Consider the following 12025-nt stretch of genomic DNA (forward strand, 5'->3'; position numbering starts at 1 on the left):
ACTCTTCTCAACCTGTTGTTCATCGCTCTGCAACTCGACTTTCGTCAGTTGATCTTGCTGAAGAAGGAGGTCTTCCACCTCTGGATGACGCGACGACCGAAGTAGAGGAACAGCACCACGGCCACGACGAGGCCCAGGATGACTCCGCCCGCGGCCGAGAAGACGCCCACCAGCGCCATGTCGCCGTCATCGTGCCCCGAGCTCCCACCATCCACCACCGTCGTCGACATCGGACAAGTGTCTGCACTCTGGGGTGAGGTGCGTGTCGTGTCGTGTCGTGTCGTGTCGTGTCGTGTCGTGTCGTGTCGTGTCGTGTCGTTGGTGCGTGTCGTTGGGCGTGTCGTGTCGTGTCGCGCGCGTGCGTCGCGTCGTGTCTTTGGTCGTGTAGTGCGTGTCAGGTGCTGACGAGCGTACCCTCTTGGGCTTGCCAGACCTTGAGCGTCTTGAGGACTTGGCTACGCGCTGTGACGAGACAAGCAACGTCGGCAGATGTAGGCGTGGAGAACAGCGAGAGGCCGATAGACGTCGACTCGCAGTCAATCTGATACATCGTCACCGCGCAATCACCATTGCACGCACTGTGAGCCATCAAATGTCGCAACAATCACACAACACAACGATCTGGGTGGTCACCTCGATGATCTTGTTGCCCGTCGTGGCGTAGTCCTCGGCCAGGGCCGCGGCGTTGGGACCGAGACTGGAGTAGGGGTCGTTGGCCGATTGAACGAACGCCATGTTACAACCCGTCGGCACTCCACCACTATGTTGCAAGCCAGAAAAACGCGTGAGTCATCAAACATGCTCAGCTCTAGCAGGTTGGCCCAACGAACCCAAAGTTGGTGTTGACGTCGTCGGTGTTGGGTCGGGCAGTGGTGAGATTGTTGAAGAGCTTCTGGCACACGGAGAGGTACCAATCGACGTTGACCTCGGCCGGCACCAGACTGTAGGGCGAGCCTGATGACACCTAAGGAATGCGGAAGAACACGACAAGATGTGAGGCTCATCGGTTTTCAGGTTGCGCGTTTTGCTAACGACAAGTCAGTAGCACCTCGAACTGGCCGAGCTGGGTGCACTTGAGGTAGTAGGTGGGCCTGTAGCCGGCGCCGTAGTCGGTCATGTTGCCGCCCGTGTCGAGGGCAAAGTCCCACTGCTTGAACATCATCTAACGATTCATGCCACAGCGTATTATAAATGCTGATGATGTTGACGTTGACGTTGATGCTGTGCATGACGATTGTCTGGTAATACATACATAGTTCTGGTCGTTATAGTTGCCGATGTAGTTGGCGAGTGCCTCAAGCCTGGTGGCGTTGTCGCTGTTCCGCACGTCCGAGAATGTTTTGCACATCTACCACAAACAGAGTCCGAAAAGGTGAGAACAAGAACAAGAAGGAGCCAAACAGAAAACTGATAATGATGATTGATGGTACGTTGATCGAGTCGTAGCCCATGGCGCCCATGAGGATGGTCGACACCACATACATGAACTCGGCGTTGGGCAGCAGTTCGGCCTCGTCGACGCCGCACTGCACCTGGTAGGCCGCTCTTGCCTCGGCCGACGAGTTGAGCGTGAACGAGACCGTGCCCAGAAGGTCGTGAACGATGCGCGAGCAGGTCCTACCTAAGAATGTTGAACGTCGTCAGGAATGCATCAGGAATGTAGGAATGTGTTGATGTAAGAGAGGAATGTGAATGGTACCGATGGAGGCCTGGTAGGCGAGGTCGTAGCCCGTGTAGCCCTCCACGGCGAGCAGGTGGGGCGAGGTGGCCACCACGCCGAACGCCACGCGGGGCTTGGCGCGCACCCAGGTCGCGAACGCGCCGTCAAACAAGTCGCCCATCACGATCCAACGCGTCTGTTTCATGAGTGAGTCACCTTCACAGCGTCTCCATGACGCACACGACATGCGTGTAGTGATGATGAGTAGACTAGTGAGCGTACGTTGTTGGGAAGGAGCGTGGACTTGTCCTGGATGAAGTTCACCACATCGGCCACACTGGGTGTTGCATACGAGTTTGGATTGGGTCAGTGCAGGAGACCAGAAATGCTTGGAATGCTGCAATGATCGGAGGTACTTTTGTTCGATGGAGTAGTAGCGGAGGTCGCGGGTCGATACGTCGGGCACGGGGTAGCTCTCGCCCGCGTACCTGGGCTCCAGGTCGAACACGATCGCTCCTGCATGTGATGTTAACACGTGAACGAACAACTGAGCGAGTGTGGTGGTGCGTGCGAGTGTGGTGGTGCGTGTGCGATGTGGTTTTCAAAAGCTGGACCGGAGGTTGTACCGAGTTCCTTGGCCCAGGTGGCAATGGTCGAGGTGTTCCAATCCCCGTCCCAATGGAATGAGTTGATACGCACTTTTGCGCGACATACCAAAAAGATGAAAACTTGATGAGCCAAGTGGCCACCCAACACCTCCGGCGTGACGGGAGAGAAGGCATGTACGGAAGGCCAGGGGGCGGGCCTTGGCCTGGGTGGGTACCTTCCACCAGCGCTGGTTTTCCCAGTAGCGCTGGTGGAAGGTGTCATGGTTGAGGCTGTCGAAATGATCCACCTTCTGCCCACATTGATCGCCAAGCCATACGACACAAACCGCATCCAAGAGGTCCAAAGAATGTTAGCAAGAATGAGGTGAGTAGCTTCTCTTCTTGTACATTCCTCACTTCCTCACACTTCCTCATTCCCGGAGGAATGCGGAATCTCCCGAAACGCCGTCTCGACCATATGTAGGTGTCGGTGGTGGCCGCGGTTGGAAGAGCATACAACCAAGGTGGAAGAAGATGATGGTGAAGGTGATAATAAGAAGAAGCAGCACCTGGGTGAAGTTGAGAGCGAAATTGACCGAAGCCGCGTCTTCCCGATGGGCGAGGAACCGCGCGTGGACCGCTCTGTTGGCGGCGGCCCCGCCCAGGAGGAGGACCAGTCCGACGGCGGTGGCCAGCAGGGCCAGCGAGTAGGGCACGCGGCCCAGGAAGCTCATCGGGCTCGAGTAGCGGGGAATCCTTGCGCGAGGCGGCATGGCACCAACCGCCTGCGCACTCGGGCTCAGGTACGCCACCAACGTCATCTTGAATCTTCAAGCTTAAGATATGTTGCGCTGTTGTTGGGTGGTGTTGCGAGTTGCACAAGTGGAAGGCAGAGCTTTGCAAGCTTGCCGTGATAAAAAATGAAGGAAAAACAGGGTGTCGACAAGTTTTGTCACTGGTGGCCTCGGTTTTCAAATGTATGAAACGAAACAACGAAACCAAGTAATATCCCTTTCCACACGAACTGAGACTACCGCCGCGTTGTACGCGAGTACCTCAACTCCTTCCCTCATCTTCTGCATCTTCCTGCCGTGGATTCTTGGGGGCACTCATCCACCCTTTAGAGTGCGAAACGCGAAGGAAGGACCATCCTACACCGATAATCCATAAAACGCACGGGGTGATTAATCGCAACAAAGAAAGATAGACGAAAGCGAAGCCCCTCACTAATCCCGAGGGGCACGAAGAATAGCGAAGAGCAAAGATCGAAAAAAGCGACACGCCGAAAGATCGAAGCTTCATCTGCGTTCGCGCCGACAACGAAACGGCCCGAGCCCTTTTTCTTTTACTCAACAGACGAACAAGATGATGAACTCTTCAGCCAGTGGATGGAAGAACGGACTCGGAGGACCACAACCGCAGCAGCCACTACAGAAAAAGATGGCGGACGCGGATGACAACAACAAAACGGGTTCGCCGTCGTCCTCCTACCCGCCGGGCGGCGGCCAGACCTCGCAGGCCGGCGGCTCCCACTTCTTCGCGCGCGGCTCAGGCATTCGACAGGCCGCCTCCCTGCCCACCACCTCGCCGCTCGGCTTCCTCCGCTCGGCCGGCAAGGCCTCGGCGTCGACCTCTTCGGTCAAGCCCAGCGCGGCCCAGCGCATGGCCGGCATCGAGTCCGAGCGCGGCATGCGCCCGCCGGCGGCGGTCGAGGTGCGCGACATGGCGGCTGCGGGCGTGCGCAACAGCAGCCGGGTGCTGCGGAGAGTCGAGAGCGAGAAGACGATGGCGGTGGACGACGACGATGGCGTGGGCTCACTGCAATCGAGTTCCTCCTCGACCGATCTGGGCTACGACGACGAGTGCGTGCTTTTTATCGCCTCGCGCGATGTGTGTGTGTGTGTGTGCGTGTCGTGTCGTGTCGTGTCGTGCGTGCCGTGCGTGTCGTGAGTGTCAAGTGTCGTGTGCGATGCTGACTCGAGCGACGACGAGCAGCATGGTAGGGCGGCGGAGCGTGGATGCGCAGATGGCCCGTAACATGCTCGATACCCAGCTCCACGACCAGTTTCACGTATGTGTTCCTCCCTTCTTCTGCCTCTTCTTCGTTGATTGACCGGGTATCTGTATCCCTGCGTCTGGGCATGACGGTGGACTCAATCACGACTCAAACGCACACACGGCCAACGACGACACACAGACACAGAAAAAGAACTCTCTGGCCTACATCTCCTTCTTCAAGAACGCCCAGAAGTACTCGGATTCCCTTCAAGGTCCGTTGCATACAAGGAATTCGGACATAAAACATGATGGAATGCTAAAAGCCGATAAATGCTTGCAGAGTCGGCGGAGTATGGCGCCGAGATGTCGCAAGCGATGATCAAAATGACCAAGACTGCTCCCAACTCCGAAGAAGACTGTACGCATGCATTGCCTTCACGCTTATCCTTCCACGTGGGGCGGTTTTAGGTTGACCCTGTGCTTTTTTGTTTTCATTTGTGTGGGCAACCCGTTAGCCGAGATCATCGAATCTATGGCGGTGAGCTGGGGCGGCATGATGCAACTCCAGCAGCATTGCTTGGTACCTCCCTACCGACCCACCCTTGCTTGTACATCAACGAATGCCCTAAACCCATATTTTTTTTATTCATTTTATTTTTGTTTGACCAGCGGCCATTGTTCACCGAAGACGAGTTTGCAGAGAAGTTCCAGCTGTACGAGGGCGTGGCTGAAGTAGTGGTACGCTTGATTTTTTACGTAATATATTTAATACATGTATTGAGATATCTCAATACATTTGAGACATATATGTTCTAAATTATGCGTGGTATGTGCGACAGTCACTGGAGAAGGAGTACAAGAAGCAGCATGCGGTGTACACGCAGCGGCTGAAGAGGTACGAGAAGTCTATTCGCAAGGAGCGAACTAAGAAGGCCAAACAGAACAGCGCCACCCTCGTCTCGGATGTACGCAGTGATCACTTTTTGCACTTTTTATTTCGTTTGACAAAATTTAACCGTGGGACCACACACGCGCAGAGCATCGACATGCAACTTCTGCAGACGTCGTTCGACGAATGGCGAACACAGATGATGGAGGACCTCACGGTACCCCTCCCTTTCCTGTCTGTTCGTTTTCGCTTTTCGCTTTTCGCTTTCGTTTTTTGAGTTGCATTTTAAAGATCATGCGATCAGCACCAATCAGGAATGTTTTGATCAATATTGATCGTTTTAATAATAATACTGTATTTATTTTATTTTATTATTAGGACATGGAGCGGGTGAGGCAGGCGCGGTTTGCGTGTCTCTTCTGGCAGAACCTGGAGCGCCAGCTGGAGCACTACCGCACCTTCATCTCCCTCCTCGAGAAGGAGAAGAACAGCTGGGAAGCCCGCTACCGGGCAGTCGCCTCCACCACCCCTCCTGCCCCCGCCCCCGCCCCCGCCCCCTCCCTCGCCGCAACCACCACCACCAATACCGACGCCACTCCCGTGCGTCACCTCCCCGCACACGCACACGCACACGCACACGCACACGCACACGCACACGCACACGCACACGCACACGCACACGCACACGCACACGCAGCACGCGTGTGGCATGCTCATAGTACGTGGTTGCTGATGATGATGATTTGTCGATAGAAGAGCAAAGAGGCGCAGGTGCGAGAGAGCCGCAAGGGGAAACACCACTCGGCGGGCGAGGTGACGCATGCGCTCTCCTCCTCGCGCCTCTCCAGCTCCCCGCTCCACTCCGGCAGCGAGGTCACCCGCTCCGCCACCTCCCCGCCCCACCCGAAAGGGGTACGTCCGATTTCCTTTTCCTTTTTCTATTTTTTATCATTTATTTTGATTAAATACGAATAGAAATATAACGATCTGTTTAGATAATTTGTTTTCTTAAAAATTGGACAAACTGACACGCGCACGCACGCACAGGTGTCGTTCGAAGCACGAAACGACACTGACAGCGAACCGCTGACCAGCGACAGCGAAGGTTCGGAACTCAGCCAATCATTGTCTACACATTTATTTCTTTTTAGTTGATTGGCGAGATTTAGTTTTTTTATTAGACCAATAATTATTAATAATGATAACATGGGCGCAGGACCGGATCCGTTCGTGGAGGAGGTGGACCACCTGCTGCAGGGCGAGTTGGACGAGAGGCAGCGGAAGGTGACCATCTCGGCCGCGGTAGCGCAGCACAAGATCAAGCGGCCCAACTCCAAGCGGCAGAGCACCATCGCCCTGGCCTCTCAACTCCTCGACTGGTTTTCTGCCCACCCGCACATGCACACGCACCACCGCACACGCACACGCGATTTCGTAACTAATGTAGTTGGGATGCGATCATAGGTGTTTCCAGACGGATGCTTCGATGACGGCGATGCCGATCACGCGGAAGACCACGGCCTCGTCGACTGACGGCGACACAATCAGCGAAGGGGGCACCAACAACGAAAACGAAAACGACAACTACAGAGATAACGAAAACGACAACGGCTCGCACGTTGACAACGACCACGATTTCGAGAAGGAGGAGCAGAACAACGACGACGATGACGACAAGCAGCCCAACAATAACAATAACAACAATCACACCAATCACGACAGCAACAAGCTCAATCCCAACAACGCCGAGAGCGAAGGCGAGCCGCCGCTCGAGCGACAGCGCCTCCACAGCGCGGCCGACATCCTCGATTCCATCTTCGCCGTCGACCCGCCCGCCCACGCCCCGACCACGCCGGCGTCGACCGCCGCCGGCAGCAGCCCGGCCCTACAGGCCTCGATCGGCGGCAGTGGTCTGGCCACGCAGTACCGGCCGTCCATCAGCGGCAACAAGAGCCAGCGGGTGTCGATCGGCTGCCGCCGGCGCTCGCCCTCGCCAGCCGCGGCCGAGAGCAACGACAGCGGCCCTGGAGAAGGGGGTGCGTAATATTATTTTCATTTTCATTTTTTTAAACGATAAAACATTTTATCAAAGAATTTACGCTGACAGGGTCAATTCCAGACAAGGGCGCCGAGCGGGGCCATAGCAGCTGAGGATGATGGCACAACAACGACCACAGTTGATGGTAATGGTGACGATGACGATGCTGATCAGAGCCCGCACTCCACAACGCAAACACAACCGGCCGGTCTGCTGATGGTGGAGGCACGAATGTTCCGGTGAAGAGTCCCGAAGAGTCGTGTTGTTCCGCGTGCTTGAGAATTACTGTACTTTGTAACACCATGGTGTTGTTCAACCACGTCTTGCATCATCAACATCTTGTTTCATCATCATCATCATCATCACAACCTCGAACGTAGACAGCAAAAGAGAAGATATTTGTTTCCAAAAGAGTAAGAGCGTCTCAGCTGAGTATCTACAGGTGTCTGCGTGCGAGCACCACTGGCGCTGGGCGTGATACAGCCGCAATCATTCGGCTGCAAGCGGCGCCTCTTGACGCTTGGCCTTGACCTTGGTCTTGGCCGCCGTCGCTGCAGCGCCAGCAGGTGTGAGACGAGAAGACTGGTGTGCTGGAGGGCTGGACGTACCTTTTTGTGGGTCTGTCGCGGTGGGCTCGCCCGCAGGCACTTCCGGCATCTGTGGCACACCCTCCTGCTCCGCCTGCTCGACCAGGTCGTGGTGAGACTCACAACACACGGCACACGACACACGACACACGACACACGGCACACGGCACACGGCACACGACACGCACGACACATTACGACACGACACGACACGACACGCACCTGCTGCACGAGCTCGTCGAGTTCAGCGAGGATGGCTTCCTCGTCCTCGTCGGTCAGCTTGCCCGCCAGTATGTTCTCGATTTCCTGCGCAGGTGTGAACAACAGCGACAATGCAAGAAAAGGAAGGCGTGGTGGTGGGTGGTGGGTGGTGGGTGGTGGGTGGTGCGTGTGGCGCACCTGTTGGTGGGCGATGGCCTCCTGGGTGTCGGCCATGAGCTCCTCGACGGCATTGAGCGACATCTCCGCCTGAATCTCCTTCAGCACCTGCTCTCTCGCCACCAACGCATCACACATCATCAGATCATGACATGTGGTGCGAACAGCAGAGAAAGAAAGAAAGAAAGAAAGAAAGAAACGGACCTCATTGCCCGCCTTGAGCCCGTCGAACACCCTCTTCTCCATCTGGGCGAACTCGACTGAATCGATCTAGGTCGTCGCCGACGACGACAAACGTTCGATTAGCTCAACGCCCCATAGATGGGACACGCGCAGAGCAACTCTTGTGTGCGTGTGCGTGTGCGGTGTGCGGGTGTGCGTGTGCGGCGTGCGTGCGTGACATGAGCATGTGGTGCGGCGTGTGGTGCCGAACCATCTCCTGGAGGTTCGACAGCTGGGCTTCGGACTTGGCGAGGAGCTGCTCCTGGAATCGCTTCTTCTTCAACGCCAACAACGCCTGCCGGGTCGTGCACACACACAACGCAGTGGTCAGCGACTGCCGCCACGGCACACCTCCGCCAAGGCGCGTGGGTGCACTCTACCTTGGGTCGTTGTCCCTTTCGTAGGAGTTCGCGTGCCATCTCGGTCTCCTTCTCCACGACGGCCCTCATCTGTGTAGAAAGAAGAGCAAAGCATTAAAAATAGAAATATTTAATGTTTTTATTTATCTCTTTTATTTATTATTTATTTATTGATGTACAGTGCGGCATTGATTACTTGCAAGTAGGTACCTTCTTCTGGTATTGGGTGAGCTTGTCGCGCTGCACCTTGAGGTCCAACACGGCCTTGTCGTGGGACGACACCCGCGGTGCCTTCTTTGTTGCCGAAGACGAAAACAAGCCTCCCATCTTCACCAGAATCTTCCTCTTTTTGTTCGATGATTTTACAGCTTAATAATCTGTATCTCTCTTTTCCCGCGGGAAATGCCACGTCATGCATGGCCTTTTTTATTCATATTTTAAAAGCAAAAATCCAAATCATAATATCAAAAGAAAAAATCCAATAATCATAATATCAAAAAAGAAAGCGAGTAGCGGTTGGCAAGATGGCACTGCTGTTGGGAACAGGCTCTGGTGGTCTTACGCGGGTTCGCAAGCGAGACTACACAGACTTGGGCTCGCCGCCGCAGAGGCGGCCTTCATCATCTTCTAGTTCTTCTTCTTCTTCATCTACTGCTGCTGCTGCAGCTCCTTTGCTCGTGAGCAGCGACAGAAATCATCGCACTCGCAAAAATCAGGGGCGACCGCGGATTGAAGAAGATGGCAGGCAACGACGCTTCGAAGAAGAAGAGGAAGTAGAGGAAGATGAGGAAGTGGAAGAATTGGATTTGCGTGCGGTGTGGAGCGGCGCGCGAGGGAGCAGCGCGGGAGCGGCGGTGGCCTCGGCGTGGCAGAAGGCGGCAGACCGAGCAGATCTACGCGACCCGGCCGTGGGCAGCTACCGCTACGTCGAGGAGGAGCGAGACTACAAGCCTCTGTACGTTGCCTGACATCTTCATCTTTTTTATTTTATTTTATTTTTTCATCTGCAGCACAGCCGCGATATGGCGCACGTCAATCGAAGCGCAAGGCATGACTCGTGGCCACGTTTGTGTCCAGGCTTCCCCCGAAAGTGGCCAACCCAGCCAATGCCACCGACTTCCTCTTCGTACTTTCCTCACCCCCGCGTGTGCGTGCGGTGTGTGCGGTGTGTGCTCACCGCAAGGTAACAGGTGCCGTACACGCTGGAGCGGCTGATCAGTTACGGGATCTTCATATGCATGGACTCGTTCCTGTTCGTGTTCACTGCCCTGCCCATCCGGGCAGCCATTGCTCTCTACCACCTCATCCTGCGGCACCGCAAGCTCCACGCCATACAGAAGGTCGACATCCTCAAGGTCATCATTCTCGTCCTCGGCTACCTCTTCCTGCGGCTGCTCGACATTCCCAGGTACAGCGCCATTCACTCACTCAGCCAGTGGCTCGTAAGGTGGCGATCAATTCGTTCACAGCGTGCGTGTGTGCGCAGTTTGTCGTCCTTCATGGCTAAGGAGTCGCTGTTGAAGATCAAGTATCTTGTGACGCTTCTTGTGGTACGTACAGTAACTTGCTTGACCGCTCGCACTGCACTGTCACCAACCTGGCGCTCGCGAAAGGTGATGGATCGGCTGATGAGCAGCTACGGCCAAAACATTCTGGGCAGTCTCTTCTGGGCCGTGAACCAGCCGGCCAACAAGGTAGCGACAATTATATATATATAATTATATATATATCTGTTTACTTTTATTTTATTTTATTTGGTAATGTGAATGGCCGAGTGACGGAGAGTGCCTGCAGGTGAAGCGTGGCTACTACTGGCACTTCATCCTGTCGATCATTTACGTCAGTATCCTTTTCGCCTTAGCCCCCCAATGTGTGCCGGTGTGCCTATGTGTCGTTTGGTCGTGTGTTGTGGGTGTCGTTCTATTTGGAGTGGTTTTTCTCCTTGACGATGCGGCACAGACGTTCATTCAACGTTCCTGCTGGGCTACATTGCGGTGATGGACGTGGCGATGGAGGGCAAGAACACTGCCCTGCTCACCCTCCTCATCCTCATTCAATTCGCCGAGATGAAGTCGGCCGTGCTCAAGGAGCTCAGCCAGGACAAGCTCTGGGCCATCTGCTACAACGGTGTGCCACCTCTCCCCATTTGTTATTTGTCATTTGTTCTTATTGACTGTAAGCACAGATATCGTGGAGCGTTTCCAGTTGCTGGTGTCGCTTGTGCTTCTCTTCTTCTATAACATCTCCAAACACCACATCAACTCCTTCTGGGTACGTGGTTCCCTTTAGCTGTCTCGGCCTTCATTTTATTGTGGAGCTGGGTGGCTGCTGACGACGACTGTTGTCACCTCCCGGCAGGATGAGGATTGGCTGACGGCAAGCGAGTGGCTGCGCCCGCTCCTGTTTTCTCTGCTGATCATCTACCTGTCGGAGCTCACCGTCGATTGGCTCAAGCACACGTCGATTATCAACTTCACTGACCTTAGCCCACACATGTACACCGAACTGGCCTACAAGATCAGCAAGCGCTTGCTCGACGTCGACGATAAGAGCGTACGCACGACACCCACGGCCAACCACAACCGACACACGGCCGCTGCAACCTGCTCTGACGGTGAATGCGTCGCTTGTGCAGTTCCTCACTGATCGGACACAAAACATCGCAACTGGCGATTTGGGAGTGATGCCCCTCTCCCTCGGCGTGCTGGTACGAGCACACACACACACACGGGACGCGACACACCAATACAAAGTGCTAATGTCTGTGTGCTCGTGTCAGGTGCTCAAGGTGATTGGTGATTGGATGCCGAGTGGACTTAACGGCCTCGCGGTGGTGGTGGGCCTCTACCTGCTGGGCCTTCTCCTGCGACATCTTTCTGGCATGCTGCTCTCGATCTACACCCGCCGCTTCCACGCCTACAAGCAACAGTTCGCATCTTCTCTCTCTCTCTCTCTCTCATCTCGATGCCATCTACTGATCATCTCCGTTACGTGCGTGAATGTGATGCCTTACATCCAGGTCGGGCACGGCGGGGAAGCTCTTCCTCCGTTGAAGATTTCAACTCAACAGACCACTTTCCCGCCAAAAGCGGTGTAGCACAAAACGTGCAGGTTTTGGGCAGAGAAGATTGCACCACATCCCATTTAGCGCATTTGCAGGATTTTTGAGAGTGGAGGTGGATCTTGATCAATACTGGCCGCTCAGTGACCTTTGAGTAAACCAGTCCCTCCCCGACTTGGAAGTAGCGGCAATTGCGTGGGCAGACAAGAATCGAAACGAATTATCAACGAATAATCGATCTCGACG

The 12025-nt window shown here is 55.0% G+C and overlaps 4 protein-coding genes across 4 annotated transcripts; 2 read left to right on the top strand and 2 right to left on the bottom strand.

The window, feature by feature from the left end:
• Nucleotides 1–44: 44 nt before the first annotated feature.
• ACA1_048110 (serine carboxypeptidase s28 protein) lies at nucleotides 45–3068 on the bottom strand (the record flags this gene model as incomplete). Its single annotated transcript, XM_004332987.1, has 13 exons — nucleotides 45–241; nucleotides 415–541; nucleotides 634–760; nucleotides 831–964; nucleotides 1049–1162; nucleotides 1253–1348; nucleotides 1431–1621; nucleotides 1700–1856; nucleotides 1943–1997; nucleotides 2077–2176; nucleotides 2287–2358; nucleotides 2447–2558; nucleotides 2817–3068. 13 exons carry the CDS (start codon nucleotides 3066–3068, stop codon nucleotides 45–47), a joined length of 1734 nt encoding a protein of 577 aa, XP_004333035.1.
• A 619-nt stretch (nucleotides 3069–3687) lies between these two features.
• Nucleotides 3688–7285, top strand: ACA1_048120 (uncharacterized protein; the record flags this gene model as incomplete). The annotated part of the gene is made up of 14 exons (XM_004332988.1): nucleotides 3688–4109; nucleotides 4243–4318; nucleotides 4445–4517; nucleotides 4586–4663; nucleotides 4761–4825; nucleotides 4915–4983; nucleotides 5085–5210; nucleotides 5283–5351; nucleotides 5513–5734; nucleotides 5983–6046; nucleotides 6351–6513; nucleotides 6599–6658; nucleotides 6683–7170; nucleotides 7242–7285. The coding sequence occupies 14 exons, from the start codon at nucleotides 3688–3690 to the stop codon at nucleotides 7283–7285; spliced, it is 2019 nt and encodes a 672-aa protein (XP_004333036.1).
• A 376-nt stretch (nucleotides 7286–7661) lies between these two features.
• ACA1_048130 (charged multivesicular body protein, putative) lies at nucleotides 7662–9045 on the bottom strand (the record flags this gene model as incomplete). Its single annotated transcript, XM_004332989.1, has 8 exons — nucleotides 7662–7723; nucleotides 7781–7853; nucleotides 7982–8065; nucleotides 8159–8245; nucleotides 8342–8407; nucleotides 8571–8654; nucleotides 8740–8808; nucleotides 8929–9045. The coding sequence occupies 8 exons, from the start codon at nucleotides 9043–9045 to the stop codon at nucleotides 7662–7664; spliced, it is 642 nt and encodes a 213-aa protein (XP_004333037.1).
• A 456-nt stretch (nucleotides 9046–9501) lies between these two features.
• On the top strand, nucleotides 9502–11771 carry ACA1_048140 (Membrane protein (cytomegalovirus gHreceptor) family; the record flags this gene model as incomplete). The annotated part of the gene is made up of 13 exons (XM_004332990.1): nucleotides 9502–9533; nucleotides 9560–9673; nucleotides 9796–9844; nucleotides 9909–10126; nucleotides 10205–10268; nucleotides 10332–10412; nucleotides 10513–10561; nucleotides 10678–10845; nucleotides 10904–10989; nucleotides 11077–11271; nucleotides 11354–11425; nucleotides 11498–11646; nucleotides 11738–11771. 13 exons carry the CDS (start codon nucleotides 9502–9504, stop codon nucleotides 11769–11771), a joined length of 1311 nt encoding a protein of 436 aa, XP_004333038.1.
• Between the last annotated feature and the right edge of the window lie 254 nt (nucleotides 11772–12025).

Source organism: Acanthamoeba castellanii, assembly GCF_000313135.1.
Source record: "Acanthamoeba castellanii str. Neff unplaced genomic scaffold scf7180000084582, whole genome shotgun sequence".
Taxonomy (NCBI): Eukaryota; Discosea; order Longamoebia; family Acanthamoebidae; genus Acanthamoeba; species Acanthamoeba castellanii.